Source organism: Eulemur rufifrons, chromosome 2 (assembly GCF_041146395.1).
Source record: "Eulemur rufifrons isolate Redbay chromosome 2, OSU_ERuf_1, whole genome shotgun sequence".
Classification (NCBI taxonomy): domain Eukaryota; kingdom Metazoa; phylum Chordata; class Mammalia; order Primates; family Lemuridae; genus Eulemur; species Eulemur rufifrons.
The window spans coordinates 17,769,277-17,795,770 of NC_090984.1; the positions used below are offsets into that span (position 1 = coordinate 17,769,277).

Genomic DNA, 26,494 nt, shown 5'->3' on the forward strand with positions numbered 1-26,494 from the left:
AGTGCTGTGTCCCGCTCCGCCCAAGGAGTCGCGACACTGTAAACAAGCTCTAGTCGGCATTGGCTGGCGCGCATGCGCGGAGGGTCCGCGCGCGGCCTTATGGGAATTATAGTTGGGTCGTCCTGACTCCGTTTCCCGTCGTGCCCCGGTGGACCAGCTTCCGGCGCGGCTACGGGTCGGCGCGCGCGACTTCGGTCCTGTTGACTTTGCGGAGCCATGGACGGCGGCTTCGGCTCGGATTTCGGGGGCTCGGGCAGTGGGAAGCTGGACCCAGGGCTCATCATGGAGCAGGTGAAGGTGCAGATCGCCGTGGCCAACGCACAGGAGCTGCTGCAGGTCTGGGGCGGCCGGGGGCGGGGGCCGGGGACGCCCCTGCGGAAGGGCGTCGCGGCTGAGGCCTCGTGTATCTCCACAGAGGATGACGGACAAGTGTTTCCGGAAGTGCATCGGGAAGCCGGGGGGTTCCCTGGACAACTCGGAGCAGGTGAGCCCCCCGGGGCGGGGGTCGCGGGGTCGCGACCGGGCGGGAGGCGTCTGCGCGTGCGCGAGCTAACGGTCGGTGGGGAAGGGGCCGCTACACGTGCGCGGTCTACAGCCTGGGCGCGGGGCGTGGGCTGAGCCTCGCGCCCCTTCCCCACCCGCAGAAGTGCATCGCCATGTGCATGGACCGCTACATGGACGCCTGGAACACCGTGTCCCGCGCCTACAACTCTCGGCTGCAGCGGGAGCGGGCCAACATGTGAGCGGGACGCCCCGACCCGACTGCGTCTCCACGGACGTGCTTGGCGAGGCGGGACCCGCACCGCAAGTGGGTCCTGCCTGCCCTGGTTTAAGGGGGTGGCACCGCTGCTGGGACAGATGGGACTGTCTCTCCCACGCCCGGCCCCTGCCGGCGAGTGCAGTCTGGGTCTGGGGGCGCCGAGCCTTCCCAAGTGGCACCTCCTTCAGGCCTGGGAGTCGCTGGTGTGCCCAGGTCAGCCTCACGCCCTGGGCAGGGAACCCTTGTTTGGACCTTGGAGTGGGGGGTGATCAGACCCCACCTGAGCTGTGATCTTTTGAGGACTAATAAATTGCTGGAGCGAGGGCAGAGAGAGCCCTGTGTGTTTTCCCTCCTGAGGGATCTTGGAGGAGGTGTGGGTGTCCCCAGAGCCGCAGCCCAGACTAGGCCTCAGCCTCCCCTGGGGCGGGGGCGGGGGAGGGGGTGTCTGTCTCTTCCGTTAGTGCTGCTGTGTGGGTCAGGGGGATTGTGTGCAACACAGAAGGGGGCCTTGGAGGTGAGGCTGCTGTGCCCCTGCCCCAAAGGCTAAGGGGACAACCCTGTCACTGAGGCAGGGGCTTGCTCCACCCCACCTTCCATCTCTGGGCCCCGGGGAGGGACGGGCAAGTGGTCCTTGTGGGGCCATGGAGGTGCTGAGTCGGCAAGATGGGGTGCAGGGGGTGTGTTTATTGGAGAAAGTATGCAGTCATACTGCACCCTCTTACCCTCAGCCCCCCACTCCCTGCCCACCACCTGGACATCCAACTGAGGAGGGTCGGGTGGTGGGTGGGTCCTGCTGCCTTCACATCTGGCCTCCGGGCCTGGGCAGCCACGTGGTGGTCACTCCTGGATGTTCTGCCCTATCCAGCCTCTCACAGCCGACACTCGGGTGTAGACACCTGGGAAGTGGGGCCGGCCACAGCCATAGCCCCAGCTGGTGACCCCAGTTAGCACCCATCGGCCGGAGGGCTCCCTGCAGGCCAGGGGTCCCCCAGCATCACCCTGAGATGGGAGAGAAGAAAGGGCACTCAGAGAAGGCCAGTGCCTTCCCCATAGCAGCCCTTGGGCCAAGGGGGGCTGGCCTGAGCCTTGCACCCCAGGTCACTGGCCACTACAGGGCTGACCCCAACTGAATGACTTCCCCCGTGGGCCTCACTTTTATTATCTGGGAAGTGGGTTCAGTGCTAGGATGATCCTTCATGTTGCTGTCGAGCATTTGTGGAAACCTCCCACGGGGTCCCCGAGTGGAACAGGGTCACACTGCAGCCACTGCCTGTCTGCAAGGCTCAGGGGTAGGGTGAGTGGCTTGTGTGTGCCCAATAGACGGTTGTGTAGTGAAAATTCCTCCAGGACTAAAAAGGTGCCCTGCTTGGTCCAGCCTGAGTAGTGTGCACCAGAGGCGGGTGCCTGCCCGTGGGCTTCGGAATCCCAGTCCTCCCCGGGTGAGACGTCCCGGGGCGCTCACCGAGCAGCTGTCCACGCCGCCCTGCGGGTAGCCAGCGCACAGCATGCGGCTGCTGATCTGCACCGGGTAGAAGCGGCGGCACGTCTGCTCGCTGAGGAGGCGCACGGCCGCCTTCTGCAGCTGACGCGCCATCGAGCCTGCGGGCGAGACGGGCCGGTGGGGGCGCACGTTGGGGACCCACCTGAGGATCCGCCCCGCGGCCCGGCGCGCCTACCTCCCTCGCGCACCGAGCCCCAGCCGGTGATGACGCAGCGCGCGCCGTCGGGGGCCCGCGGCGCTGGCTCGGGTAGGCAGATGGGCTGCACCAGGCGGCTGCGGCGCACGGGCCCCGCCAGCTCGAGCAGCGCCACGTCGTAGTCGAGCGTGTAGAGGTTGTAGAAGGGGTGCTTGTAGATGCGCGCCACGCGCTCCACGTGCCCCTCGGCACCGCTCAGGAACGGCGTGCCCAGGAAGGCCGCCCACTGCTTGGGGTCTCCGTAGCTGCAGGGCGTGGGGACAGGCGTTGGCTGCATCTACGTGGCCCCGCCCTCTTGGGGCTTCTCTGGCACCTTGGGCAGGGTTCTCTGGCTGCTCATCTAGAGATGCGCTAAGGCGGCCAGGCGCGGTGGCTCAACGCCTGTAATCCTAACACTCTGGGAGGCCGAGGCGGACGGATCGTTTGAGCTCAGGAGTTCCAAACCAGCCTGAGCAAGAGCAAGACCCCATCTCTACTAAAAATAGAAAGAAACTAACTGGACAACTAAAAATATATAGAAAAAATTAGCCAGGCATGGTGGCGCATGCCTATAGTCCCAGCTACTCGGGAGGCTGAGGCAGTAGGATCGCTTGAGCTCAGGAGTTGAAAGTTGCTGTGAACGAGGCTGATGCCACCGCACTCTAGCCTGGGCAACAGAGTGAGACTCTGTCTCAAGAAAAGAAAAAAAACAAGAAATGCACCAATGCCGTCTGGGAGGGTGAGGGGAGGCCGTACCAGGAATGCAGCCAGTCCAGCCCCCAGACACTGAGGGGACACCAGGGGCTATATCCATGTTCACTAACATTAGTGCTCTCCAAGGGGTACTCTGATGGTCGTGAGGGCCCTGCCCCTGCCTGCCCACACCCTCTGACCCTGAGCCCCAAAAGGCATGGGTTGTGCACCCTGAGCTGGGTGTCTGCTCTGCAGGGCCCCTGGCCCTGTCAGGCCCTGGGGAAGAGGGCTAGAGCCAAGTCCCAGCCGGGAGGGCTGGGGAAGGAAGTGGCCCCAAACCTCCTCCCACCCCCGCAGCCTTGGCCAGGAGTTGAGAGAGGCCGCAGCCACCCCCCAACCGAGGTGGAGGCCCCAGGGCTGGACCCTCCCCAGCCCCAGGCAGTGTGGGTGGGCAGGGGAGGGCTGCCCAGATGAGGGGACGGCTTGAGGCAGTAGGAGCTGGTGTCGGGGAGGACATTCCCGAAAAGGAGGGGAGGTACATTAAGTTTTCAGGCCACAGTTTGGTCCCAGGTGAACTACAGAGATAGGCCAATGGTGTCTAGGGGGGACTCACACGTCGAAGCAGTGCGCTGCCGACAGCAGCCACCTCTCTGCCACCAGCACGGCCCCGCAGCGGTGCTCCCGGCGCCACAGCCACAAGCTCACCTGCCACGGCCATTCCCCGAGGCCTGCGGCGCTGCCGCCCACAATCCTGGTCATCACTGCCGCTGGCGCCAGGCCACAGTCTGCGGGGAGCCAGGTGGGTGGGCAGGCAGACCTAGGGCAGCTCCTCTGCGCAGCCCACCAGGCGTCACCCCTCAGAGCATCCCCACATAAGAACCTGGAGCATGGGTGGGGGGACCTGCCCCTGGAAAACTGCAGAAAAGGACATTGGCCTGGTGCTTGGTTCTATAAATGAGCCTTCTCTGGGATTTTTGAATCCATTTGTTTGTTTCTTGTGACCTCAGCTTTGGGGCTGTCCCTCCTCCCTTGCTGGGGGCCAGGCCTGCATCGCCTCCCACACCACCACATCTGGCATCCGTCAGTCCTCCGGGAGCAGGGTTCCCTCCACCGCAGGGCCCTGGCATACAGGCGCCTGCTCCAGCTGATCTCTGGAGGGCCCCCCATGGCCCACCCTGGCCCTCTTTGCCTGCATCCTTGTTTTAGAGACAGCGTTGTGCTCTGTCACCCAGGCTGGAGTGCAGTGACACTAACGTAACTCACTGCAGCCTTGACCTCCTGGGTTCAAGTGATCCTCCCACCTCGGCCACCCAAAGTGCTGGGATCATAGGCATGAGCCACCACCCCACCTTGCCTGGATCCTTCCCTGATACCTCCTCTAGGCTGTGACACCTCCTCACCTTGGCGGGTCACCTCCCCCTAGGATGGTGCCAGGCACAACAACTGTAGAAAGAAGAGCGGTTTCCCAAGGTGCTCAGAGCCCACTTTTACCACCCATGGAGGGGGCTCTGGTTCCTCCTGATAACTCCCACGGGTGATTTCCTCCTTGGGGGAGACCCCCTGCCCCCACACGCTGGCTTCCCTGCCTCAGCTACAAAGGCTGGTGAGGAAAAGAAGGGGCTCAGTGTCCCAACCCAGAAAGAGAGGAGGGGGCAGGTCCCTGCCAGCCCCAGTGTGCCCGGAGCCTCACAGCCCTGGGTAGACACCAGCCTCCTGGCACCATCTGGCCCTCACCCGGGACCAGGTGACCTTGGAGAATCCCCCGGGAGCTACAGCCCCTGTCCTCGGAAACACTCGCCACCTCCACGCAGAACCTGCCTCCGTTTTGGGGGCTTCTCCACCTCTGTGGGGCCCCAAGTTAGGAACTCCCAGGCTGAGCTGTTGCAGAGTAAAACTCAGCTCAGTCTGGGAAGGTGAGAGCAGAGACCCAGGTGAGGGCAGCTGCAAGGTTAACCAGAAACACCCTTCTCCCAACGACACGGCACAGCTGCAAAACGTCAAAACCACCTTCTCTGAGCCGTCTCTGCTTTCACCTGGTGGAGAAGCCAGGCCATCAGAAACTGCAGTGGGGCCGGGCGCGGTGGCTCACGCCTGTAATCCTAGCACTCTGGGAGGCCGAGGCGGGTGGATCGCTCAAGGTCAGGAGTTCGAGACCAGCCTGAGCGAGACCCCGTCTCTACTAAAAAATAGAAAGACATTATATGGACAACTAAAAATCTATATAAAAAAATTAGCCGGGCATGGTGGCGCATGCCTGTAGTCCCAGCTACTCGGGAGGCTGAGGCAGGAGGATTGTTTGAGCCCAGGAGTTTGAGGTTGCTGTGAGCTAGGCTGACGCCACGGCACTCACTCTAGCCTGGGCAACAAAGTGAGACTCTGTCTCAACAAAAAAAAAAAACAAAAAAAAAAAAAAAAAAAAGAAACTGCAGTGGGAAGTCGTGGCAGCGTGAGGCAGGAAGGGAATGTGCCTCCGTCCCCCTGCCGCTGCAGAGCTTCCCATGGAGGGTTTCTGCACACGGGCCCGCGGCTTCCTGTGCTCGTAGTTCCCGAGGAGACGGGACCAGGCCCCGTGTTAACCCCTTTGCACAGAGGCCTGCTCTGTCCCCGAACCCTGCAATCCCCCCACTCTCCCTTTGTTCGGTGAACCCCGAGGTTCCTCTGGGGCTCAAACTCCCTGCTCACAAAGGACCAATCACCCTGACATTGTCAGCTATGGCTTTGTGCCTGTGCCCGATTGGGCTTTGACCTTTGACCTCCAAATACAGCAGTTCCGTAGAGTTCTGATTAATGTTTAATAAAAATCAACTCAGCATCATAGCTGAGAGTGGAAAGATGGCAAAGCCACCTTCGCTGTCAGTATCTCCCTCCAGGCCAGTTACTGCCGAGTCCCACTAGGCTCTAGCCAGCGCCCGCGGGCGGCCAGAGCCTGCAGGTGTCCCCTTCCTGGCCACCCTAAAGCCCCTGCTCCTCCCCACACCCCGCCATGATGGAGGGAGTGTCTGTTTCCCAAGCCTCCCACCCCCGCTGCAGCCCCGCAGGCGTTATGAACAGAGGGTGCAGTGAGTGGAGACCCTCCTCCCACCCCAGAGCCCCGAAACAGGAGACAGGGGCGAGGGACAGGGCGTTTGCACTAGACAAGGTGCATCTGCCCCGTGTGTTTGTGTGCCTGACTCTCGGGGCCTGTTAGGGCTCAACTATGTCCCCCCAAATTCGTATGTCAAAGTCCTAACCAGCCCCCAAAGCCTCAGAATGTGACTGTATTTGGAGACAGGGTCTTTAAAGAGGGGATTAAGGTAAAATGAGAGGCTTTGAGTCCTAATCCGGCAGGACTGGTGTCCGGATTAGGACACGGAGACGTACAGAGGGACGACCGTGTGAGGACGCAGGGAGAAGGTGGCCGTCTGCGACCAAGGATAGAGGCCTCAGGAGGAACCAGCCCTGAAGGCACCTTGACCTCAGACTTCTGCCTCCAGGACGTGAGAGAATAAATGTCTTTTGATTAAGCCACCTGGTCTGTGTTTGTTATGGGACTCACGAGAGACCCCGCCACTCTCACACGCCCCTACATTTCCCATTTTTCACGGTACCTGGTAGCTGGGAGCGCGTGGTGGTCTCAGGGGCATCTGGCAGTGGCGTCTGTCCCCTAGCAGTGGTGCTCCTGATGGATACAGTCGCACTGGCAGGTTGGCTGGTGGCCCCAGGGGTGGGTCTGAGGGTGGTGACGCCAGGGACTGTGAGGCCTGCTGTCATGCTGGGGAGGTGGCTGGTAGTGGCCGGTGTCCTCGTAGTCAAGGGGAGAGACACGGGGACAGGGCGGGAGGATATGGTCTCCAGGATCCAGCCCTTCAGCCTGGTGATCCTCACGTACACACCAGGTTTCTTGGCCTGCGCGCAGCCGATCCCCCAGCTCACGATCCCCGCCAAATAGAACACGCCGGGGGTTTCCTCGCAGGCCAGGGGGCCCCCGGAGTCACCCTAAAAAGGAAGGAGCGAGTGCTGGTTGATCATTTGGATTCCCTCTCTGCAGGCCCTTCCAAGTCCCTGCTAGTGAGTGAGACCCGACGGGAGCAGGAGGACGCAGCTCAGGGACTCGGGAGGCCTGGCTGTGTGACCTCAAGCGAGTCACTTTTCTCTGAGCCTCCCTCGTTTTTTCCTTCTGTTTTGGAGACGTAAAACAGTGTGGAAAACTCTAAAGAAAAAAATAACAGCCAGGGATAGGCCCGCAGCCTGGCATTAACCACTGCTTATTAGCTGCCAGTCATGGGTCTGTATGTGTCCAAACAATTACACCATAACATACAGCTTTTCTTTAAAATTCTAGAATGTTACAAACAAAGCATAGGCCATATAGCAGGTCGTGTTTTCTAAACATGGCCACAACAATGTCTCACATACAAGAAATGAGGCCTTGACACTCCTCTCACTGAGTGTGGGGAAGGTCTATGTCCCTCCCCTTGAACCTGGGCAGACCTCTGTGACTGCCTTCACCAACAGAGTTCGGGGGCAGGGATTTGACTTCCAAAGTTAGGTCCTAAAAATGCCACGTGTTTCCTCCTTGCTTCTATGGGGCTACTGGTTCTTAGAAACCAGCCGCCATATTGTGAGGAAGCCCAATTATCCAGGCGGACCCCGTGGAGAGGCTGTGTGTAGCTGAGATCCTCCCGGGGCCAGCGCCAGGCGGCCAGTAGAGCTGCCTCCCCATCCTGCTGGCCACCAGCCATTGGGTCACCCCAGTCTTTGAATCTTCCCAGCCAAGGCCTCATTGTGTGGCATGAACAAGCCAGCCCCACCCCCCCACCCCCCACCCCCGTGCCCTGCCTCAATTCCCATCCCCTGAGATCTATGATCAGAATGAAATGGTGGTTTATTTACTGCTAAGCTTTGAGATGTCGTGTGATGGCAGTATGGACTGATACAGCCCTGTCACCTCCCCAGGGGTAAACAGTGTAGGGATTTGCTGTGTTTTCTTCTAGGCCTTTTCCTCCACTGTTTACATTTATATTTTTAGAAAATATATATTGTTATTTTAAAATGTATATAAATATGTTACATGTAACATGTTGCAACTTCATTCAACATTGTTTTCAACATAACAAGCTAACTATTATGAATTGGCCATTTATGTATAGAATAAATAGAATAATAGATACTTTTATTGTTAGATATAAAGCATAAATATAATGAATACATAGGACAAAAAGAGTCTGTGCAAGGCACTGTTCCTACAGTAATCCTAGAAGATAGATATTACTAGGATCTCCACTTTACATATGAGGATCAGAGGACGAGAGAGGTTGAGTAACTTGCCTGGGGTAATACAGCTAGTAAGAGTTTGAGTCAGGAGTTAAAACCCAGAGTCTGGTTCCTTAAGGTGGACTGGTTAGTTAGATTCCCGTTGCATTTTTCTTTTTTCTTTGTTTTTAGAGACAGTTTTCACTATGTTGCCCAGGCTGGTTACGAACTCCTGACCTCAAGTAATCCTCCTGCCCCAGCCTCCCAAAGTGCTGGAATTACAGGCGTGAGCCACCGCGCCTGGCCAACTTTTCAGTTAATATATACCGGACACCTTTTAAAATTGATATGTGTGTATTTTGTATAGATCTACCACACGCTTTTTAACTGCTGCCTCATCTCCTGTCTGGACACCGCATTCCTTCAACCAATCTTCCATCAATGGACATCGGATAGTGGACATTCCAGGTTTTCCCTCCTCAAACTCTGCTGCACTGAGAATTCTTTTACCTCTGTCTTTGCATGCTCTGATCACTGCAGAAACCTAGACCCAGATGTAGGCTTGCCAGCGGAAGGAGCATTTTCATTTCGTCTAAACACTGCCGGATATCCCCCTTTGAATGCTGACCTGGCAGGAGTCGACTTTGCCTTCCAGGAACCCAGCGCAGAGCATGCGGTCCGTGAGGGAGAAGTTGTAGAGCGCACTGCACGCCTTCTGGTCTAGGATGCCCACGGACGCCTTCTGCAGCAGCTCAGGCTTCGTAGCTGCCGGGAAAGCAGAGCCCACAGGGCCACTTACAGAGTGGTCACCAAACCACGTTCCATTTAGCTGATAACGCCCTGACAGCGAGGCCTGCCCCGTCCTACAGACAATGAGACGGAGGCTCACAGAGTTGCAGGAATCGTCTAAAGCCACAGGGGTGAGAGGCCAACCCCAGCTCCCCAACTCAGAGCCACTGTCCCCACTGGGTGACCTGTGGGAAGGCCATTCTGAGCTTTCAAAGGAAGTGTCAACTCTTGGGGTGGGGAGAGGTCTCTGGACAGCATAGCATGAGTCAGCAAACTTTTCCTATAAAGGGCCACAAAGTACATATTTTCAGCGTTCTGGGCCAGTCAGGTTCCATCACGACTGTTCAACTCTGCTATTGTAGCAGGAAAGCAGCCATGGACAGCCAGTCAGTGAATGAGTGTGGCATGTTCCAATAAAACTTTATTCATACAAACATGGCACGTTTTAATAAAACTTTATTCATACAAACAGGCCATGGGCTGCATTGCGCCCCTGGTATAAGGGAGGGGTGAGCAGTTTGCAGGACCAAAGGCAAACGGATCTGCCGCAGAGGCCCCTACGTGGTCCAGCTGGTTTAGGGCCCAGCTCTAAAGCCACCCCTCCCCTCGCAGGGCTCACCAGGGCTCACCGTTTCCTTCCTGCGTGTTGCCCCACCCGGAGATCATGCACTTGCGGCCCACGGGGAACTTCTGGATGGCCAGGGGCAGGCAGACGGGCTGGATGTACTTGTTGAAGACCACGGGGCTGGCCAGCTCCAGGACAGCCAGGTCGAAGTCCAGGGTGCCAGGGTTGTACAGTGGGTGCAGCACCACCCTCCGCAGCCCGATCTTCACTGGGCTCCCGCCCAGGCCCAGGAGGGACACTGTGCCCAGGTGGGCCCGCACTTGCTCCACCTTGGTGCTGGGAGACAGGGGTCCTCAGATGTGCCACCCGCCACCCAGGGGGCCAGGCGGGGCTGCCCGGGCCAAGGGCCACCGCTCAGACCCTGGCTCCCAAGCTGGGGGACCTTGGGCAAGCCAGGGAACCCATGGGGCTTCATCGTCTACATCTGTGACAAACATTCCCCCAGCTATGTGAACTTAAAGAGAAATATTACCCGTTTATCAGGCAAAACAGGGAGCCTCCTCCACTCCCCGGTGAGGCCCCCTGGAGCCTGGGCACTGCTCTCAGAGCCCCCTGCTTCTCTTTGGGGGCTCCTGCTGTCTGGGTTGCCATCTGACATTCACACACCCTCCCAGAGAGCCCCGAGGGAAGGGCTGCCCTGCCGGGGCCCACACGGCAACCCCAGCACAAGGGACACATCGACAGCAGGTTTCTGACCACACAGCACGGGGAGGGGACGTCGGGCAGCCCTGCTGGGGAGGGCGGGCCTTACTGGTTGAAGCAGTGGGCAGCAGACAGCAGCCAGCGGTCCCCCACCACCGTGGCTCCACAGAAGTGCCGGGAACCCTCCTTCAGGCTGACCTGCCAGGGCACCTCCCCGGATGCGGCTCCGAACCCGCCCACGATCCGCGTGGGCTTCTCCATCGCAGGTCTGGCCCCGCACTCTGCGAGGGAACGAGAGAGAAGGGTCTGGGCATGTTGGCCGCTCAGAACTCCCACGACCTGGGCCCCAGAAGGAATCTCTGGACGAGGGAATGAGTCTCCTGGCTCCAGCCCGGCTGGGGCCGGCAGAGATTCTGCCTCAATGTACAACCCGGGCGCAGAACTTCAGAGAAGGGGCTTCTAGACACCATATTGTACCTCTGTCTTAACTCTGTGGTTCCTAGGGACCCAGGTCCATGCTGCAGTGAGACCTGATGTTGCACCACGTTTCATTTCAATTCCACCCACACCCCAGGCTGCCCCAAATCCAGTAACCAAACTCTTCCCTCTCTGTGAGCCACTCCATAAGTGCTTCAAAGGACACCATCAAGAATGTGAAAAAAAGGCCAGGCATGGTGGTTCACGCTTGTAATCCCAGTGCTTTGGGAGACCAAGGTGGGAGGATCGCTTGAGCTCAGGAGTTTGAGGCTGCAGTGAGCTGTGATGATACCACTGCACTCCAGCCTGGGTGACAGAGAGAGACCCCAGTCTCAAAACAAAAAAAAATAAAAAAATATATAAATCTGAGGATGACCAATCCATGAACTTCCTCTACGTCTGTGCTCATGGCAGACATCACTAATCAATCACCAATCTCTTTCCGACCCAGTGCCTTGGAAAGCCAGTACCAACCAATCTGGCCCTGTACAGGGGTGGGTGTTACTCCTACCTGTCTGCCTGGAAAATACCTTGTGGCTTAGGGGTGGTGATGGGGTCTTGAGGCACAGTGCTGGGGGTCGGCGTGGGTTTGGTGGGGGTGTCAACCACAGGGCTCTCAGGGCTGGTGGGCCAGACAGCATCGGGGGTGACAGGGGCAGGAGCCACCGTGGGGGCCAGAGGCAGGTTTGCCACGGTGGTCGCTTCCAGGATCCAGTCCCGCAGCCTGGTGACACGGGCATAGACTCCCGGGCGCCGGGCTTCTGCACAGCCGATTCCCCAGCTCACGATGCCAGCCAGAAAGAACCTGCCCGAGGGCTCCTCGCAGACCAGGGGGCCTCCTGAGTCACCCTAGGGAACAGAGGCACAGCGTCCGGGTGGGCTGGGGCTCTCCGGCTGCGTCTGCGGGAACCTGCCTGAGTCTAGCCTGTCGCTTGCTCACAGCGACTGACACCCCAGGGGCAAGAGACCACGGGGTTCCCATAGACCAACCAACACTTTCCCCCTACAGAGGGAGAAACTGAGGCCCGGGCATGGACTGGCATCATTCATACAAGAGGTGTGGCATGTGTACCAGGCCGGCTGCTGGGGACGATGTCCCTGTCCCGGATTAGAGAGGGATTTACACAACCACCCCACTGTGGGCAGCCTTTGTGGCGCCTGGGGACTGTCAGGATGGCAGAAGGGAGAGGGCAGTCAGGTTAGAGCTTTGTAAGACCCTCAAGGCACCACCCGGCACTCAGTCCCAACTGCTTTAAAATTCCCCTGGGGCTCACCTGGCAGGAGTCCACCTTCCCGTCCAGGTAGCCGGCGCACACCATCCTGTCCGTGAGTGAGGGGCCGTACAGGCCGGCACACAGGGCCTGGTCCAGCAGCTCCACAGTGGCTTTCTGCAGCACCTCGGGCTTGACCACTGCTCCGGCAGGAAGAGAAGAGTGGGGTGAGAGTGCCAGGGCCCCAGCAGCCACCCTGAGCCAGGAGGCTGAGGAACGGCTCCTCTCTGAGCCTCAGTTTGCCCAGCAGCAAGCGTGGCTGCCAGCAGCACCTGGCCCAGAAACTAGCTAAAGGTAAACACCCTACAGATAACCCCGATAACATCTCAGGGGGTCTCAGCTGCCTCCTCCCAGGGTCTTAGGCCCCAAACTCCAGGACAATTTCAATTCTGCTCTCTCTGCGTCATTCTTCTCAATTCAACCCCCAAATACACCCAACACCCACCCACGTCTCTCTGCCAGGCCAGGTGGCCGTTGGTCCCAGCCTGGGTCATCACAGGCTGTTCTTACCTGCTTCTGCAGTTCCTCTGGTGCTGCCCCGCAAGACCCCTTCCCAACCTGGCAGCCAGTGCCACCCCTGCTGCATGTGGAGTCAGATCTTGCAGGCCTCCTTGCTATTCCTGCCACCCCGGGGCCTTTGCAACCTGCTGTTCCTCCTGCCCGGCCTGCTTGTCCCCACAGAATCTGCTCCACTTCCTCCTCCATCTCCTCTCTTGGGGAGACTGCCCTGACCTCCCTGTTTAAAACTGCAGCCGCTGGCCAGGTGCGGTGGCTCACACCTGTAATCCTAGCACTCCGGGAGGCCAAGGCAGGAGGATCACTCAAGGTCAGGAGTTTGAGACCAGCCTGAGCAAGAGCGAGACCCCGTCTCTACTAAAAATAGAAAAAATTAGCCGGACAACTAAAAATAGAAAAAACTAGCTGGGCATGGTGGCGCATGCCTGTAGTCCCAGCTACTCGGGAGGCTGAGGCAGGAGGATCGCTTGAGCCCAGGAGTCTGAGGTTGCTGTGAGCTAGGCTGACACCACGGCACTCTAGCCTGGGCAACAGGGTGAGACTCTGTCTCAAAAAAAAAAAAAAACAACAAAGTTGCAGTGAGCTTTGGTGACGCCACTGCTCTCCAGCCTGGGTGACAGAGCGAGTCCCTGTCTCTAAAACATTTAAAAAGACGCTTTACTGAATATATGTATTGTTGATTCATTAGCATGAGGCGCTATCCGTCCTGCCTGAGTGAAGCTTCTCTGCCACACGGATTTTCTCACGGCCTCCTTGCACCGAGGACCACGAGACAGTGCTACAGCGGTACGCTTGGGGGACATTCTAAACAGAAAAACACCAGTTAAAAAGAGAACAAAGATTCGAAAAAACTCGTGGCTCTCCATAGATCTGAAAAAGGACACTGTTGGCAGAATGTGCACATCGGGCGACGCAAATTTTCCACCGTCCTGTGCACCTTGGTGAACTATCACAAAAATCCCACGCACCTGGACGTCGGAGTTACAAATGAATTTTAGCAAGTGGTCAAATGCGAGAACACAGAATCCACGACTAATGAGATCGACTGTGCCTTGCTGCCTCCCTGCCTGGGGTAGGGGACGCTCATCTCGGTGTCCTGGCCGGGAAAGATGCTTACGGAAGTCCTCCTTGAGGTAGCCCCAGCCCGAGATGAGACACTTCTTGCCGGGCGGGAAGACGTGCATGGCGGCCGGGAGGCACGCGGGCTGGATGTCCCTGCCGAAGGGCAGAGGGCCACTCAGCTCCAGCACCGCCACGTCGAAGTCGGCCGTGTCCGGGTTGTAGAGGGGGTGCCTGACGATCCGGGCCACCCGGGCGCGCACGGTGCTGGCCTCCGAGCCGCTGAGGTAGGTCGTGCCCACGTAGGCCACCCACTCCGTCGGGTCTTGGAACCTGCGGGGGCAAACCCCAGCTCAGAGGCCACCGGGCGGGATGCTCACCCCGGGCAAAATACTTTAGGGGGGGGGGTGCCAAAAATCTCAGTCGTCAAGAAGAATCATATTGCAATATTTTGAAAATCCGAAGCAAATGCAAAAAATACCCACGATGAATAGAATATCGAGCAAACATCATTAGTCGTCAGAGAAATGGCAGATCAAAACCACCGCTTCGCACCCATCAGGATGGCTGCGCTCAGAACAGAAAGCAAGTGTTGACAAGGACGTGGAGAAATTGGAGCCCCCGTGCACTGGTGGGAAGGATGTAGAATGGTGCAGCCGTTATGGAAGACAGTCTGGTGTCTCCTCGAAAAAGTAAAGATAGAATTACCCCGGGACCCAGCACTGCCACTTCTGGAGATCTGCCCAGAGGAAGCTGGGGATATTTGTGCAGACACCTGCACGTCCCTGTGCACGGCAGCACGATGAGCAACAGCCAAAAGGCGGAGGCAGCCCAGGTGCCCATCGAAGGAAGAATGGACACACATACGACGTGGTCCATCCACACAGTGGAGTATCACGCAGCCACAAAAAGGGACGAGGCTCTGACACAGGCCACAGCGTGGATGGACCTTGAAGACATCGTGCTCAGCGAGAGACGCCAGACACAGAAGGACACACAGTGTGAGACTCCGTTTATATGTAGTGTCCAGAACAGTCAGATCCACAGAGACAGGAAGTAGGATGGTGGGTGCCAGGGGCTGGGGAGGGGGCGGGGAGTGACCATTTCATGGGGACGGAGCTTCAGTTTGGGAAGTTGAGAAAGTTCTGGAGGTGGGGATTGGTGATGGTTGCACAATAATGTGAATGTACTTATTGCCACTGAACTATAATGGTTAAATGGTAAATTAAGTCATGTATATTTTACCACAATTTAAAAAAATTTTTAAAAAAGAATGCATTCAGATTCAACAAAAAAGCAGAAAACAGAAAGCAAGGAAGAGAGAAGGAGTTCCCATCCTAAGGAAACCCAGGAACAGTGAGGCCCCCAGAGTGCGAGAGAAAGTGCGGGAAAGACAGAGGTATTGGGTTTGGCCCTGACCCCACAGGGATGTGGGGGTACGAGGATGGGGACAGGGGCTCACTCATTGAAGCAGTGGGCGGCAGACACCAGCCATCTGGCACTGATGATGGTGGCCCCACAGAAGTGCTCCTTGTTTTCTCGAAGGCTGACTTGCCAAGGGAACTCCCCCGGGGACGCTTCCATGCCACCCACGATCCTGCCGGCTGTCCTCCAGGCGGGCTGCAAGCCACAGTCTGCAAGGTAGAAAGTCACCATCCAGGACCCCAAGAAGGCAGGACCTCAGCCTGAGCTCCCCAGAACATCTGTCTCAGAGTCCCCAAGTTCAAAGAGATGCTCAGATGTCCCCCCACCACACTTGGCTTTTCTGACTGCTATGGAGTCTCCCTGTCCCAAGCTCGTGGGTCAAATGCCCAAGGTCACATGCACCAGCTAGTGGCTGAGCAAGGTCTCCATCCAGGAACCTTTTCTCTGCCCCAGCGTGAAAGCCACGCGGCCTTCCCTCTGCCAATCGCACGCTATCGTACTGTTGACAACAACATGCTAGGCACAGGGTGGGAACTTCACAAACACATCTGCCTTGAATGCGGGCTGTGCTGACTCATAAACCAGAGTTGAGTCCTTGCTTTCTCGCATTTCTACCTGCCTGATGGACAATTTCTTCCTCTTCCTCCTCACACCGAATACTCCTGACATCTCAACTTCTGCTAACATTGCCATGCAGTACAGGTTAACTCAGCAGGCCTGGGTTGTCCAAACCCTGCACATCTCAAAGAAAGGTCTGGTCCTTGACCAACTCCTGGCAGGTAATCTCTAAGCCCTTGAAATCTGGCCTGAAAACAGTGTTTTTCTTTACCTGGGGGCTCGGACCACTCCAGAGAGTTTATACTGACGATGAGATTAGTGGTGGGGGCCTTGGGCCGTGTTGGCACCCAGAGAGGCTGCAGACTAAGTGTTGCGGGTTGAACTGTATCCCTCCCCCTCAAATCCTAACCCCCAGCACCTGTGAATGTGAGTTTATTTGGAAATAGGGTCATTGCAGATGTAATTAGTCAAGATGAGGTCGTACTGGAGTAGCGTGGGCCCTGACCCAGTGACTGCTGTCCTCAGAGACAGAGAATATCTGGACACACACACGCACACAAGGAGAAGGCTAAGGAATGCTGAAGATTGCCAAACACCACCAGAAGCTGGGAAGAGGCCTGGGACAGGTTCTCCCTCGTGGCCTCAGGAGGACCCGATCCTGCCGACACTTTGACTTCGGCCTTCTGGCCTCCAGAACTGGGAGTCAATCAATTTCTCTTGTTTAAGTCGCTGATCTTCGTACTTTGTCACAGCAGCCCAAGAAAACAAATACCCCTGGAGGTAGCTCTGTAGGCACCAGGTGCCTCTACGGCCAGCCCCCGGTAAAAGCCCTGGACACCTAGGCCGGGTGAGCTCTCTGGCTGGCAGCTGTTCGTGTGTGTGTGTGTGTGTGTGTTTGTGTGTGTAGTCACATAGTGTTGCTGGGAGGACTAAGCACAGCCCCCCTGGGAGAGAACACGTGGAAGTTCCCGCCTGGTTTCTCCTGGACTCCGCCCAATGTGCCTGTTTCCTTTGCTCACTTCCATCTTGTCCTTCTGCTGGGATTTCACTGTTCCTGGTATTCAAGACATCCCTTTCCCGGTAAGAAGCTATAACTGTGAGTACAACAGCTTTTCTGAGTCCCTTCAGTGAATCGTCGAACCCAAGGGTGCCCTTTGGGACTCCCAACCAATTTTAATCGGCCTCATACAGGTTGAGGACACCTTTATGCTTTCTTGTCATTGTCATTCTCCACATCCAGGTACTAGATTCTATAAATGTTCTTTTCACCAATTTGCAAGTCTCAAAATTATTTATACAGATGTCCCCTTATCCTTGAGGGACACATTCCAAGACCCCCAGTGAATGCCTGAGACTGCAGATAGTACCAAACCCTATATATACTATGTTTTCTCCTGCACTGCACAGCTATGATAAAGTTTAATTTATAAATTAGGCACAGTAAGAGATTAACAGCAATAAATTATAGCAAAAGAGAACAATTACAGCTGGGTGTGGTGGCACATGCCTGTAGTCACAGCTGCTCAGGAGGCTGAGGAGGGAGGATCTCTTGTGCCCAAGAGTTCAGGATCAGCCTGGGCGATATAGTGAGATCCTGTCTTATTTAAAAACTGAGGAAAGTGAACCCACGGGTAAGGGGGCTACTGTATGTATGTGTTTGTATAGGACACCACATCTATCTGCTTATTTAATCTACTTTTATGTTCTTTGGTAAAGTTGTATAATTATAGATAATTACTATTATAGGAATGACACATGTTAATAAGTTTAGACCTCAATATTTTATTTTTTTGTTGCTACTGATCATGAAGGGAACTTTTTCCATTGTATCTTCTAACCTGTTATTACCGTATAGAATGATAGTTTACTTATGTATAGATATTTATCTTATACTCCCCCGATTATTGGACTATCTTATTTTTAATAGCTTTTTAGTCCATTTATTGATGTTTTAGATAGATAATTATTTCAACTGCAAATTATGGTAGTTTTCACTCTTCCTTTCCAATACTTAAACTACCGTTCTTAGCTTATTACATGGGCTAGCATTGCTAGAAACACGTTGGCTACTCTTACAACATTTTAATTGTCTACATCTGTTGCTCAAATCCCTTTGGCAACCCCCCATTATTCATAGAACAGAGCTCCAGTCCCTGGTATTCAAGTCTTCCCACAGTTTGGCCAGAATCTGTCTTCTCCCTACTCACCCAAGGACTCTCCACTTCACACACTCGGGCTTTTCCTTTTCTGTGTCTTTTGCTCACGTTTTCCCTGTACCCTGGGCACCTCTGCCCAGCTCTAGTAAATGCCAGGCCCATGTGCCCATGTGCACAGGGGGCAGAGCCCACAGCTGACCCTGTGAAGAGGACATGGCCGAGACCAGGCCAGACAGGCAGACTGACCACAGTGCGCCTCATCTGATCCATCGGAGCAGTCTACTCTGTCGTCGCACTCCGGGTTCACTTTGGTCACACACTGGCTGTTCTGGCAGGAAAAGGCGCTCCCTGGACAATGGCCTGAGGACAGAGAAGAGCCCAGCTCCTGACCTCGCTCTGCCTCTCCTGACCACAGCGAGACCCCGCCCTCCACTTGGAACCCCCAGAGTATGGAAAATATCTCTTATCTGTTTACTCATCTCTGAATATCTCAGAGTGTTTTTTCTTGCCATCAGTACAGAGAGTAACAACACAAGAACGTCGGTCAGCACCAAGGTCAGGGCTGCGCGACAGAAACACACATGAGCCTCGTGTGTACTTCCAGACTTTTCAGTAACCACATTTTTTACAAAGGAAGAAAAAGTTTAAATTAAAATTTTAAAATTGTGGTAAGGCAGACATAACATAAAATATATCATCTTAACCAAAAAGATACAATTTTAACCAAAGATGTGAGATGAGCATTTTTTTTTTTTTTGAGACAGAGTCTCACTTTGTTGTCCGGATTAGAGTGAGTGCCATGGCGTCAGCCTAGCTCACAGCAACGTCAAACTCCTGAGCTCAAGGGATCCTCCTGTCTCAGCCTCCCGAGTAGCTGGGACTACAGGCATGCGCCACCATGCCCAGCTAATTTTTCTATGTATATGTATTTTTAGCTGTCCATATAATTTCTTTCTATTTTTAGTAGAGGCGAGGTCTCACTCTTGCTCAGGCTGGTCTCGAACTCCTGAGCTCAAACAATCCACCCGCCTCGGCCTCCCAGAGTGCTGGGATTACAGGCGTGAGCCACCGCGCTCGGCCAGATGAGCATGTTTTGATGTGACAATTCAACTTTCAGGATTTTGTAATTGAGGATTTTTCTAAACTGATTTTTTTTTTTTTTTGGTAAACAAACCAAACATTATTGATTTGCTTTTTGACATTTTCTTTAACAACGGGCTTCCACCTCTTTTAAAAAAGTTAATGTTTTCTCATGACCATGCACAGCCACGAACAATTCAAAGTATCTCCTCTTTAAATTCTTGGCTCACACAGGACTGTGAATCTACCTCCTGCATAGGAAGCTGCAAAACCAGTGTTTACAACGTTCTGAGGGTTTCTGTTGCTTAGTTGAAAGAAGTCTTAGGAAACCTCTGCAGGTAATTACAACCAGAGAAAATGACAGAGAGAAAAACATACCTGACTTTAAGTCTCTTTCTGCTAACGGCCCCTCCTGGCTTCCTGCAGCAAAACAGAGTACACATAAGCTCATTCCGTGAGGGCGCAATTCCTTGAAAACACCTAACTGCATACAGCAGCCGGGGTAAAGCAGAAAGCTACACCGTCCACCACAGAAGCCACTCAAATTCCGACTTAAATCAGCAGCTACAGGGGACTGGTGGCTCCCACATAGGAAGCGCAGACGGGGAACATTTCCACCACCAGGGGAAGTTCTGTTAGCGCTGGCGCAGAGGCCGCCAAGACCCCAACCAGCATGTCGGGCATGGCGGGGAGGGACTCACAACTGTCCTGCACAGAGAGGCCAAGGTGATGAATCTTTAACCTAACATCGGTCTGCACTGGCGTCCGGCTCTCCCATCACAACCTGTGCACCGTACAACTTTAGAGCACAGCGTTGGCTCTTATTTCTACAGCAGGGGTTGGCCAACTACAGCTGTGAGCCAAATCTGGCCCTCTTGTTATTATCAATAAAGTTTTATCAGCACACAGCCACGCCCATTCTTTTATGTATTGCTGATGGCTGTGTTGGGGCTACTTTTGCAGTGTTGGGTGGCTGTCACAGAAACCAAAGGCCCACAAAGATGAAAATAATTACACTCTGGTCCTGTAAGGAAAGAGGTGGCTGACCCCTGGTCTACGCCATGGAGGGGGAAGCAACGTGGGTGTTTTCTTTTCACGGGAAGGGGTGATGACTGAGAATCTAAAATGGAAAGCAACTTGCTGGAGCTCCCCTCCTGAGGCAGCCGCCACCAGTTTCCTCCTGACGGTGTTTTGGTCTGGATGGACTGCTCACCCACGAGCTCGGCCGACACGATGGTGCCGTAGGCTGCCAGGGGGATGTCGCGTTCCCGCAGCCTTGCCCGGATCCCCTGCTGCAGTAGCTCCTCCTCCAGGGCCAGGCTTAGTGGCTGCAGGGCTCGCAGCAGAAAGTGTAGCCGAAAATGCACCAGGACACTGGAGTTCCCATTCCTACAGGTAGGAAAAGAGGCCCTTGGAGAGGGAAGGGCTCCTCCCTATTGGAAATATGTCTGGAATTTTCTGGGATCTTCCAGAATCTTCTGGAATCCCCTAGAATCTCCCAGAACTAAGGTTCCTTCACCCAGTTGGAGGCTCCAACTCACCTGTAACTCAGCACTGTGCAGCCCAGGCAACTCGCTTCTAACTCCGTCTTCTGAAAGCTACTTACAAACTGCAACAGAAACACCAGCAAATGTTGAGCTGTGCAGCAAAGGCACCCGCCACCACAGAGGCCTGTTGTGCATCCGAGGGACCTGGAGAGGGGGTCAATGCCACGGGAAAGCATCTCCTTCTACACTCAATAAATGCAGAGTTCACAGAGCCGTGTAAATGACAGAAATGGGCATTTTGAAATTATTGACATAAAAATATTGCTCCCTCAGCCCGACAAGGTGGCTCACGCCTGTAATCCTAGCACTCTGGGAGGCCAAGGCGAGTGGATCGTTTGAGCTCAGGAGTTCAAGACCAGCCTGAGCAAGAGCAATACCCCCATCTCTATTAAAAATAGAAAGGAATTAGTTGGACAACTAAAAATATATAGAAAAAATTAGCCAGGCATGGTGGCGCATGCCAGTAGTCCCAGCTACTTGGGAGGCTGAGGCAGGAGGATCGCTTGAGCCCAGGAGTTTGAGGTTGCTGTGAGCTAGGCTGACGCCACGGCACTCTAGCCCGGGCAACAGAGCGAGACTCTGTCACAAAAAAAAAAAAGGAAAGAAAGAAAAGAAAATATTGCTCTGTCAACAGATGGATGGTTGCACAAAATAGGGTGTGTCCATACGACTGTATAAATCAGCCATAGCAATGGATAGATTCCACTTCTGGGGACAGACCCAAAAGAAATGACAGCAGGATCGAAGAGACACTTGTATACCCATGTTCACACCGCCGGATTCACAATGGCAAAGGCAGAAACAGCCCAAGTGTCCATCAAGAAAAGAAAGGACAGGCACGACGTGGTCCATCCACATGTGGAATGTCACTCAGCCAGGAAGAGCACAATGTCCTCAAGGTCCATCCACGCTGTACCCTGTGTCAGAGCCTCGTCCCTTTTCGTGGCTGAGTGATGTTCCACGTGTGGACGGACTACATTGCATTTATCCATTTTTCATGGATGAATATTTGGGTTTCCACCTTTGGGCTATTGTGACCCATGCTACTGGGGACATTCGTGTAGAAGTGACTATGTGGACACGTGTGTTCATTTCTCTTGGACAGATCCCTAGGAGGGGAATGTGTGTCGCGTGATAACTATGTTTCGCCTTCCGAGGACCCGCCAGCCCGTTTTCCATGGCAGCTGCACCATTTTACACTCCCACCGGCTGTGTGTGACGGCTTTGATTTCTCCACCGGAATAAAATGTAAAACCTCTACACGTGGCTTCCAAGTCCTGCAGGAGTCAGTCGCCTCCGGGTACAGCTCTACCCCACGTGCACCAGCCCCGCCACCCGGCCTCATCCTGTGCCTGCCAGGGACCCGGCCACCCGCTTTGCCTCCCGGGCCCCTGGATGCAGGCCGCCCTCACCAGCACTTCCAGGGCGGGCGTGAGCGCGCGGTGATAGTCCGAGGCCTCCTGCTGCAAGCTGTTGGCCCAGCGGATGCCCCGCAGCTCGGCCGTGTGGTCCACATGGACGCCCTGCGTGGAGAGGAAGGCTGGGGACAAGACCAGGCCCCGTGAGAGAGCCCACCCTTGGGGGCTCTGAGGTCCACTGAGCTGGCCACCACGGGCCACCGCAGGCTTCTGCCCTCTCTGCACCCGCACAACCTGGGCAGGTCACTCCTGACACACAGAGGGTGGCTGGCGCCCCCTGGTTGTCCTGAACAGCTATCCACGGTGCACCCTTTCAACTCCCCAAAGCATCCTGGTTTGGTGATAAATTCTACGGCCACCCACCCAAAGGCCTCAGGTACGGCTGCCTCAGACGCCCCCAGGTTTTCCTGGGCAACAGGAATTGTCCCGTTCACGCTCATCTCCCCTGAAGTGTCCAGCTCAGGGCCGACTTTAGAACATAGTGGCTGGAATGAGCTCAGGAGACTCTTGGCCCAGGAAGGGGGACCCCTAATACCTCAGGGCCATGAGCACAGCAAGGGGACATCAGGACCCTTGGGCCCAGCCCCTAGGGCCAGCCTCCAAAAACACACGGGTTTCTAACCATTGGGGACATTGTGCCCAAAGTACACCACAGCAAAGAATGATAGTCATACAACATTTCTAAATAAAGGCTACGACAGCAGCTGCACAAACGGTGAAACATGCGTGCAGCTATCGAAAGTGCGCGCTGGATCGTTTGAGCTCAGGAGTTCGAGACCAGCCTGAGCAAGAGTGAGACCCCCGTCTCTACTAAAAATAGAAAGAAATTATACGGACAACTAAAAATATAAATAGAAAAATTAGCCGGGCATGGTGGCGCATGCCTGTAGTCCCAGCTACTCGGGAGGCTGAGACAGGAGGATCGCTTGAGCTCAGGAGTCTGAGGTTGCTGTGAGCTAGGCTGACGCCACGGCACTCACTCTAGCCTGGGCAACAGAGTGAGACTCTGTCTCAAAAAAAAAAAAAAAAAAATGAAAATAGCAACATCATAAACCATGAAAGCTGGGTCCTAATTCCATTTATCCTAAATGGGTAGATATTCTAGATGGATATTTAGATACTCGTTTATTCAACAGATAGAATAAATATTCCAAACCAACTCTAAAAACGGTATGTTTTCCTGTTGAAGAAACTATATAAAAATAAAGAAAAACAAGCACCCTGGAGTGGGGACTGAACTGCCCCGACTGTGTCCCAACTCATTCCTTATGGTTTACTTTGAAATAACTGTAGACTCCCAGGAAGCTGTGGAACTATTCCAGAGAGGTCCCGTGCACCTGTCACTCTCCCAACACCTCCGACTGAAGTTTTGAGCTATCTGGGAAGGGGCTGAATTTTCATTTTCATTAAATTTTTTTTAATTTTAAGAGCTTCTTAAAGACTTCCCGTGGTTTCAGGGCTTCCTGCTGGAGGTTATACTTATCTGTTGTTCCCAACATGTATCTGTGTTTCTAGAATGCAGGTGTGAAACTCTGCTCCATTCCTGCCTCTCAGTAGTGCAAGTAAGCATCTGCACACACACACACACACACACACACACATGCACACACGCACGCACTGCACACATACATGCACATCCACACGTGTACATGCATGCACATGCTACACACATGTACACACATGCACGCACACTGCACGTGCGCATATGCACACACTGCACACATGCATGCACGAACACACACATGTACACACGAACACACCACACACATGTGCGTGCATGCACACACATATGTACACATGTGCACACACATGCACACATGCACTGCACACTGCACATATGCATGTGCACGCACACACTCTGCACACATGCATGCACACACATGCACACTGCATACATGTGCACGCCCATGCACACACGCGTGCATGCACACATGCACAAGAAGCCCAAATTGTACTTGACACCCAGGGCCACTAGGGGGCCTCAGTCAAACATGTCAGGCTGTGGGATGTTCCAGAAGTTCCACAAAAAATTTTTTAAAAATTAGGAGGACCCACATAGGATCACCAACTTACTGTTTTGCCACACAAGAGCATTTCCCCTTAAATTATCAGTTACTACCATCATGTCATGGAAGAAAGGTGATTTTAACATCCCCAAACAGGACTGCAGGAAGCCTATAATTGCAGAGTGAGCTTGTCCCAGATCTCCACTGTCCGACAGAACACTCTGCAGCTATAGAATGTTCTAGATCAGTGCTGTCCAACATAGCCACGCTTGTGGCGCTGGGTAGCTGGAATGTGGCCGGTGGGGCTGAGCAATTGAATTTTGATGTGATTTTGTTTTACTAATGATTTAAATAGCTACAGGGGCCACGGGCCGCACTGCTGCAGACCAACACCAGAGGAATATTCTACAGAATCCTCACTGCCGTACTAATTGTGACGGCTAAAATTGGAAATCGTTCTGTGTCTCTCAAGAGGAATTCCTATGTTCTATATATTAACATTCAGAGGACGCTGAGACAAATAGTGGAATGAAAAAAGGCAAGTTTCTGAAAAGTAGGTACACGCTCCCATTCATGCAATGAGTCCACGCAAAACAGTACTAAATACATTTCATGGAAACATATACGTGTATGTAAACGTATGTCTTAAAACCACCCACGGCATGAGCGGTGGCTCATGCCTGTCATCCCAGCATTTGGGAGGCTGAGGCAGGCAGGAGGACTGCTTGGGGCCAGGAGTTTGAGACCAGCCTGGGCAACACAGCAAGACCCCATTTCTACAAAAAATAGAAAAATTAGCTGGGCTTGTTGGCACTGTAGTCCCAGCTACTAGGGAGGCTGAGGCAGGAGGATCACTTCAGAGAAAAGAATGGAATGTAGGTTATGTTCCTCTGTGATGACTGGTTATATACTTTTTTAAAATTTTATTTATTTTATTTTATTTTTTTGAGACACAGTCTCGCTCTGTTGCCTGGGCTAGTATGCCGGGGCATCAGCCTAGCTCACAGCAACCTCAAACTCCTGGGCTCAAGCGATCCTTCTGCCTCAGCCTCCCGAGTAGCTGGGACTACAGACATGCACCACCATGTCCGGCTAATTTTTTTCTACATATTTTTAGTTGTCTGGTTAATTTCTTTCTATTTTTAGTAGAGACGGGGGTCTCATTCTTGCTCAGGCTGGTCTCGAACTCCTGATCTCGAGTGATCCTCCTGCCTCGGCCTCCCAGAGTGCTAGGATTACAGGCGTGAGCCACTGTGCCCGGCCTATACTTTTAAAAAATACAAATTTTTGAATGGATGTAATTTGCATACATGGTTCCAAACAATCAAACACTGCTAAAGTAAAGGGTATACAGTGGAAAGTCTCCCTCCTGCACCTCTTGCTCTATGCCCCAGCACTGGTCCCAGCGGCAACCAACTGATGAGACTCTGAAACTTCCAGAAAATATTTATGCACATAAGCAGACATCGGCACTATTCCGCGCCCTTCCCTTTTTTAAACATAAGCATCTTGTAGATCATTCTATTCAAATATGAAAGGCGCTTCCTCTATTTATTTATAAAAAGAAAACTGCAGCCCTTACATTGCACAGAGCTGTCAAAACTCTGTGGGTTGTAATGCGTAATAACATGAATACTATGCGGTATGAAAAAACCACAAACAAACAGGACATTTGAGCAATTGTGAATTTTGGGTGATGGGAATACAAGCGACTACTCCTTTTTAAATGCTTTTTAGTACTTTTCCAATTTCTTGAGATTTAAAGCGAGTTCATGTCTCTGTCTCTATTTCCCTCCATCTCACCTCGGCTGTGAAAACTTCCTTCCATTGGGAAAACGGAAATATGCAGTAACCCGCCCACCTGTCCCGTCCCTGCCGAGGGGGTGACTCCTGTGTCCCAGGCACCTGACGTAGCATCAGCCCTCACTGCTGCGCTTGGACGCTCCGCCCTTTGATCCTGAGATGGTCACAGAGACATCACGGACCCACTTCCGGGTGCCTTTGTGCAGGTCGCCTGGTTTTACGAACCCAGCCAACCGCACAGCCACTTACCCAAAAGGACTCCCAGGGCGAGGACGACCATGATGGTGGCCACCAGTCCGGTGACAGCCACTCGGCAGCCCGCGGCGTCCGGGGCGGGGACTTCCTTGGTTGCCCGGGGCACGAGCTGCAAGTCAGGCACAGTGGGCTCCATGGCTCGGGGACAGCCGGACAGCGACCTAGATGCCAGCAACACAGGGCAGAAACACAGGGTCAGAGCTTGCCGGCGTCTGTCTTCCCCTGAGCAAGGGTCACAGCAGTGCCCTTTCTAGGGCTACTAGAAAGACTGAGCTTCCTACGGCTGCTGTAACAAGTGACCACAAAGTTAGTGGCTTAAAGGGAGACAGATTTATCTTCTTATAGTTCTGGAAATAAGAAGTCCTGAAATCAAGGCGTGGCGGGGCTGGTCCCTCCTGGGGGCTCCAGGGGAGAACCCGTCTCCAGCCTTTCCCAGCGTCTAGCGGCCGCCCGTGTCCCTCGGCTCTGGGCCCTTCCTCCCCCTCCAGAGCCAGCAGCGCAGCGTC

The 26,494-nt window shown here is 54.3% G+C and overlaps 2 protein-coding genes across 3 annotated transcripts; one reads left to right on the forward strand and one right to left on the reverse strand.

Annotated features, from left to right (window-relative positions):
• The first annotated feature begins 135 nt into the window (after nt 1-135).
• Nucleotides 136-1,087, forward strand: TIMM13 (translocase of inner mitochondrial membrane 13). The gene is made up of 3 exons (XM_069497845.1): nt 136-336; nt 416-484; nt 645-1,087. Exons 1-3 carry the CDS (start codon nt 217-219, stop codon nt 741-743), a joined length of 288 nt encoding a protein of 95 aa, XP_069353946.1. The 5' UTR covers nt 136-216; the 3' UTR covers nt 744-1,087.
• A 510-nt stretch (nt 1,088-1,597) lies between these two features.
• Nucleotides 1,598-26,124, reverse strand: TMPRSS9 (transmembrane serine protease 9). Of its 2 annotated transcripts, XM_069497904.1 has the most exons (18): nt 25,983-26,124; nt 21,919-22,046; nt 20,501-20,568; nt 20,173-20,348; nt 19,338-19,379; nt 18,126-18,239; nt 15,203-15,374; nt 13,799-14,073; nt 12,169-12,305; nt 11,425-11,743; nt 10,527-10,698; nt 9,780-10,051; nt 8,990-9,126; nt 6,717-7,104; nt 3,743-3,914; nt 2,437-2,702; nt 2,223-2,359; nt 1,598-1,759 (listed from the first exon to the last, which is right to left on the reverse strand). In XM_069497904.1, exons 1-18 carry the CDS (start codon nt 26,122-26,124, stop codon nt 1,598-1,600), a joined length of 3,279 nt encoding a protein of 1,092 aa, XP_069354005.1. The 2 variants fall into 2 exon arrangements, with proteins under 2 accessions (XP_069354005.1, XP_069354013.1); XM_069497912.1 differs by lacking the exon at nt 20,501-20,568 and having other exon boundaries at nt 20,173-20,315; nt 21,920-22,046.
• Between the last annotated feature and the right edge of the window lie 370 nt (nt 26,125-26,494).

What these genes read in the sequence shown, in the direction of transcription:
- TIMM13 (XM_069497845.1), top strand. Translation starts at nt 217, where the DNA reads ATGGACGGCGGCTTCGGCTCGGATTTCGGGGGCTCGGGCAGTGGGAAG. An exon ending in ACGCACAGGAGCTGCTGCAG is followed by an intron (nt 337 to 415) that starts GTCTGGGGCGGC and finishes GTATCTCCACAG; the next exon opens with AGGATGACGGACAAGTGTTT. An exon ending in CCCTGGACAACTCGGAGCAG is followed by an intron (nt 485 to 644) that starts GTGAGCCCCCCG and finishes CCCCACCCGCAG; the next exon opens with AAGTGCATCGCCATGTGCAT.
- TMPRSS9 (XM_069497904.1), bottom strand. Translation starts at nt 26,124, where the DNA reads ATGGAGCCCACTGTGCCTGACTTGCAGCTCGTGCCCCGGGCAACCAAG. An exon ending in GGAAGGTGGACTCCTGCCAG is followed by an intron (nt 11,744 to 12,168) that starts GTGAGCCCCAGG and finishes TCTGTTCCCTAG; the next exon opens with GGTGACTCAGGAGGCCCCCT. An exon ending in CAACACGCAGGAAGGAAACG is followed by an intron (nt 9,127 to 9,779) that starts GTGAGCCCTGGT and finishes CTTTCCCGGCAG; the next exon opens with CTACGAAGCCTGAGCTGCTG.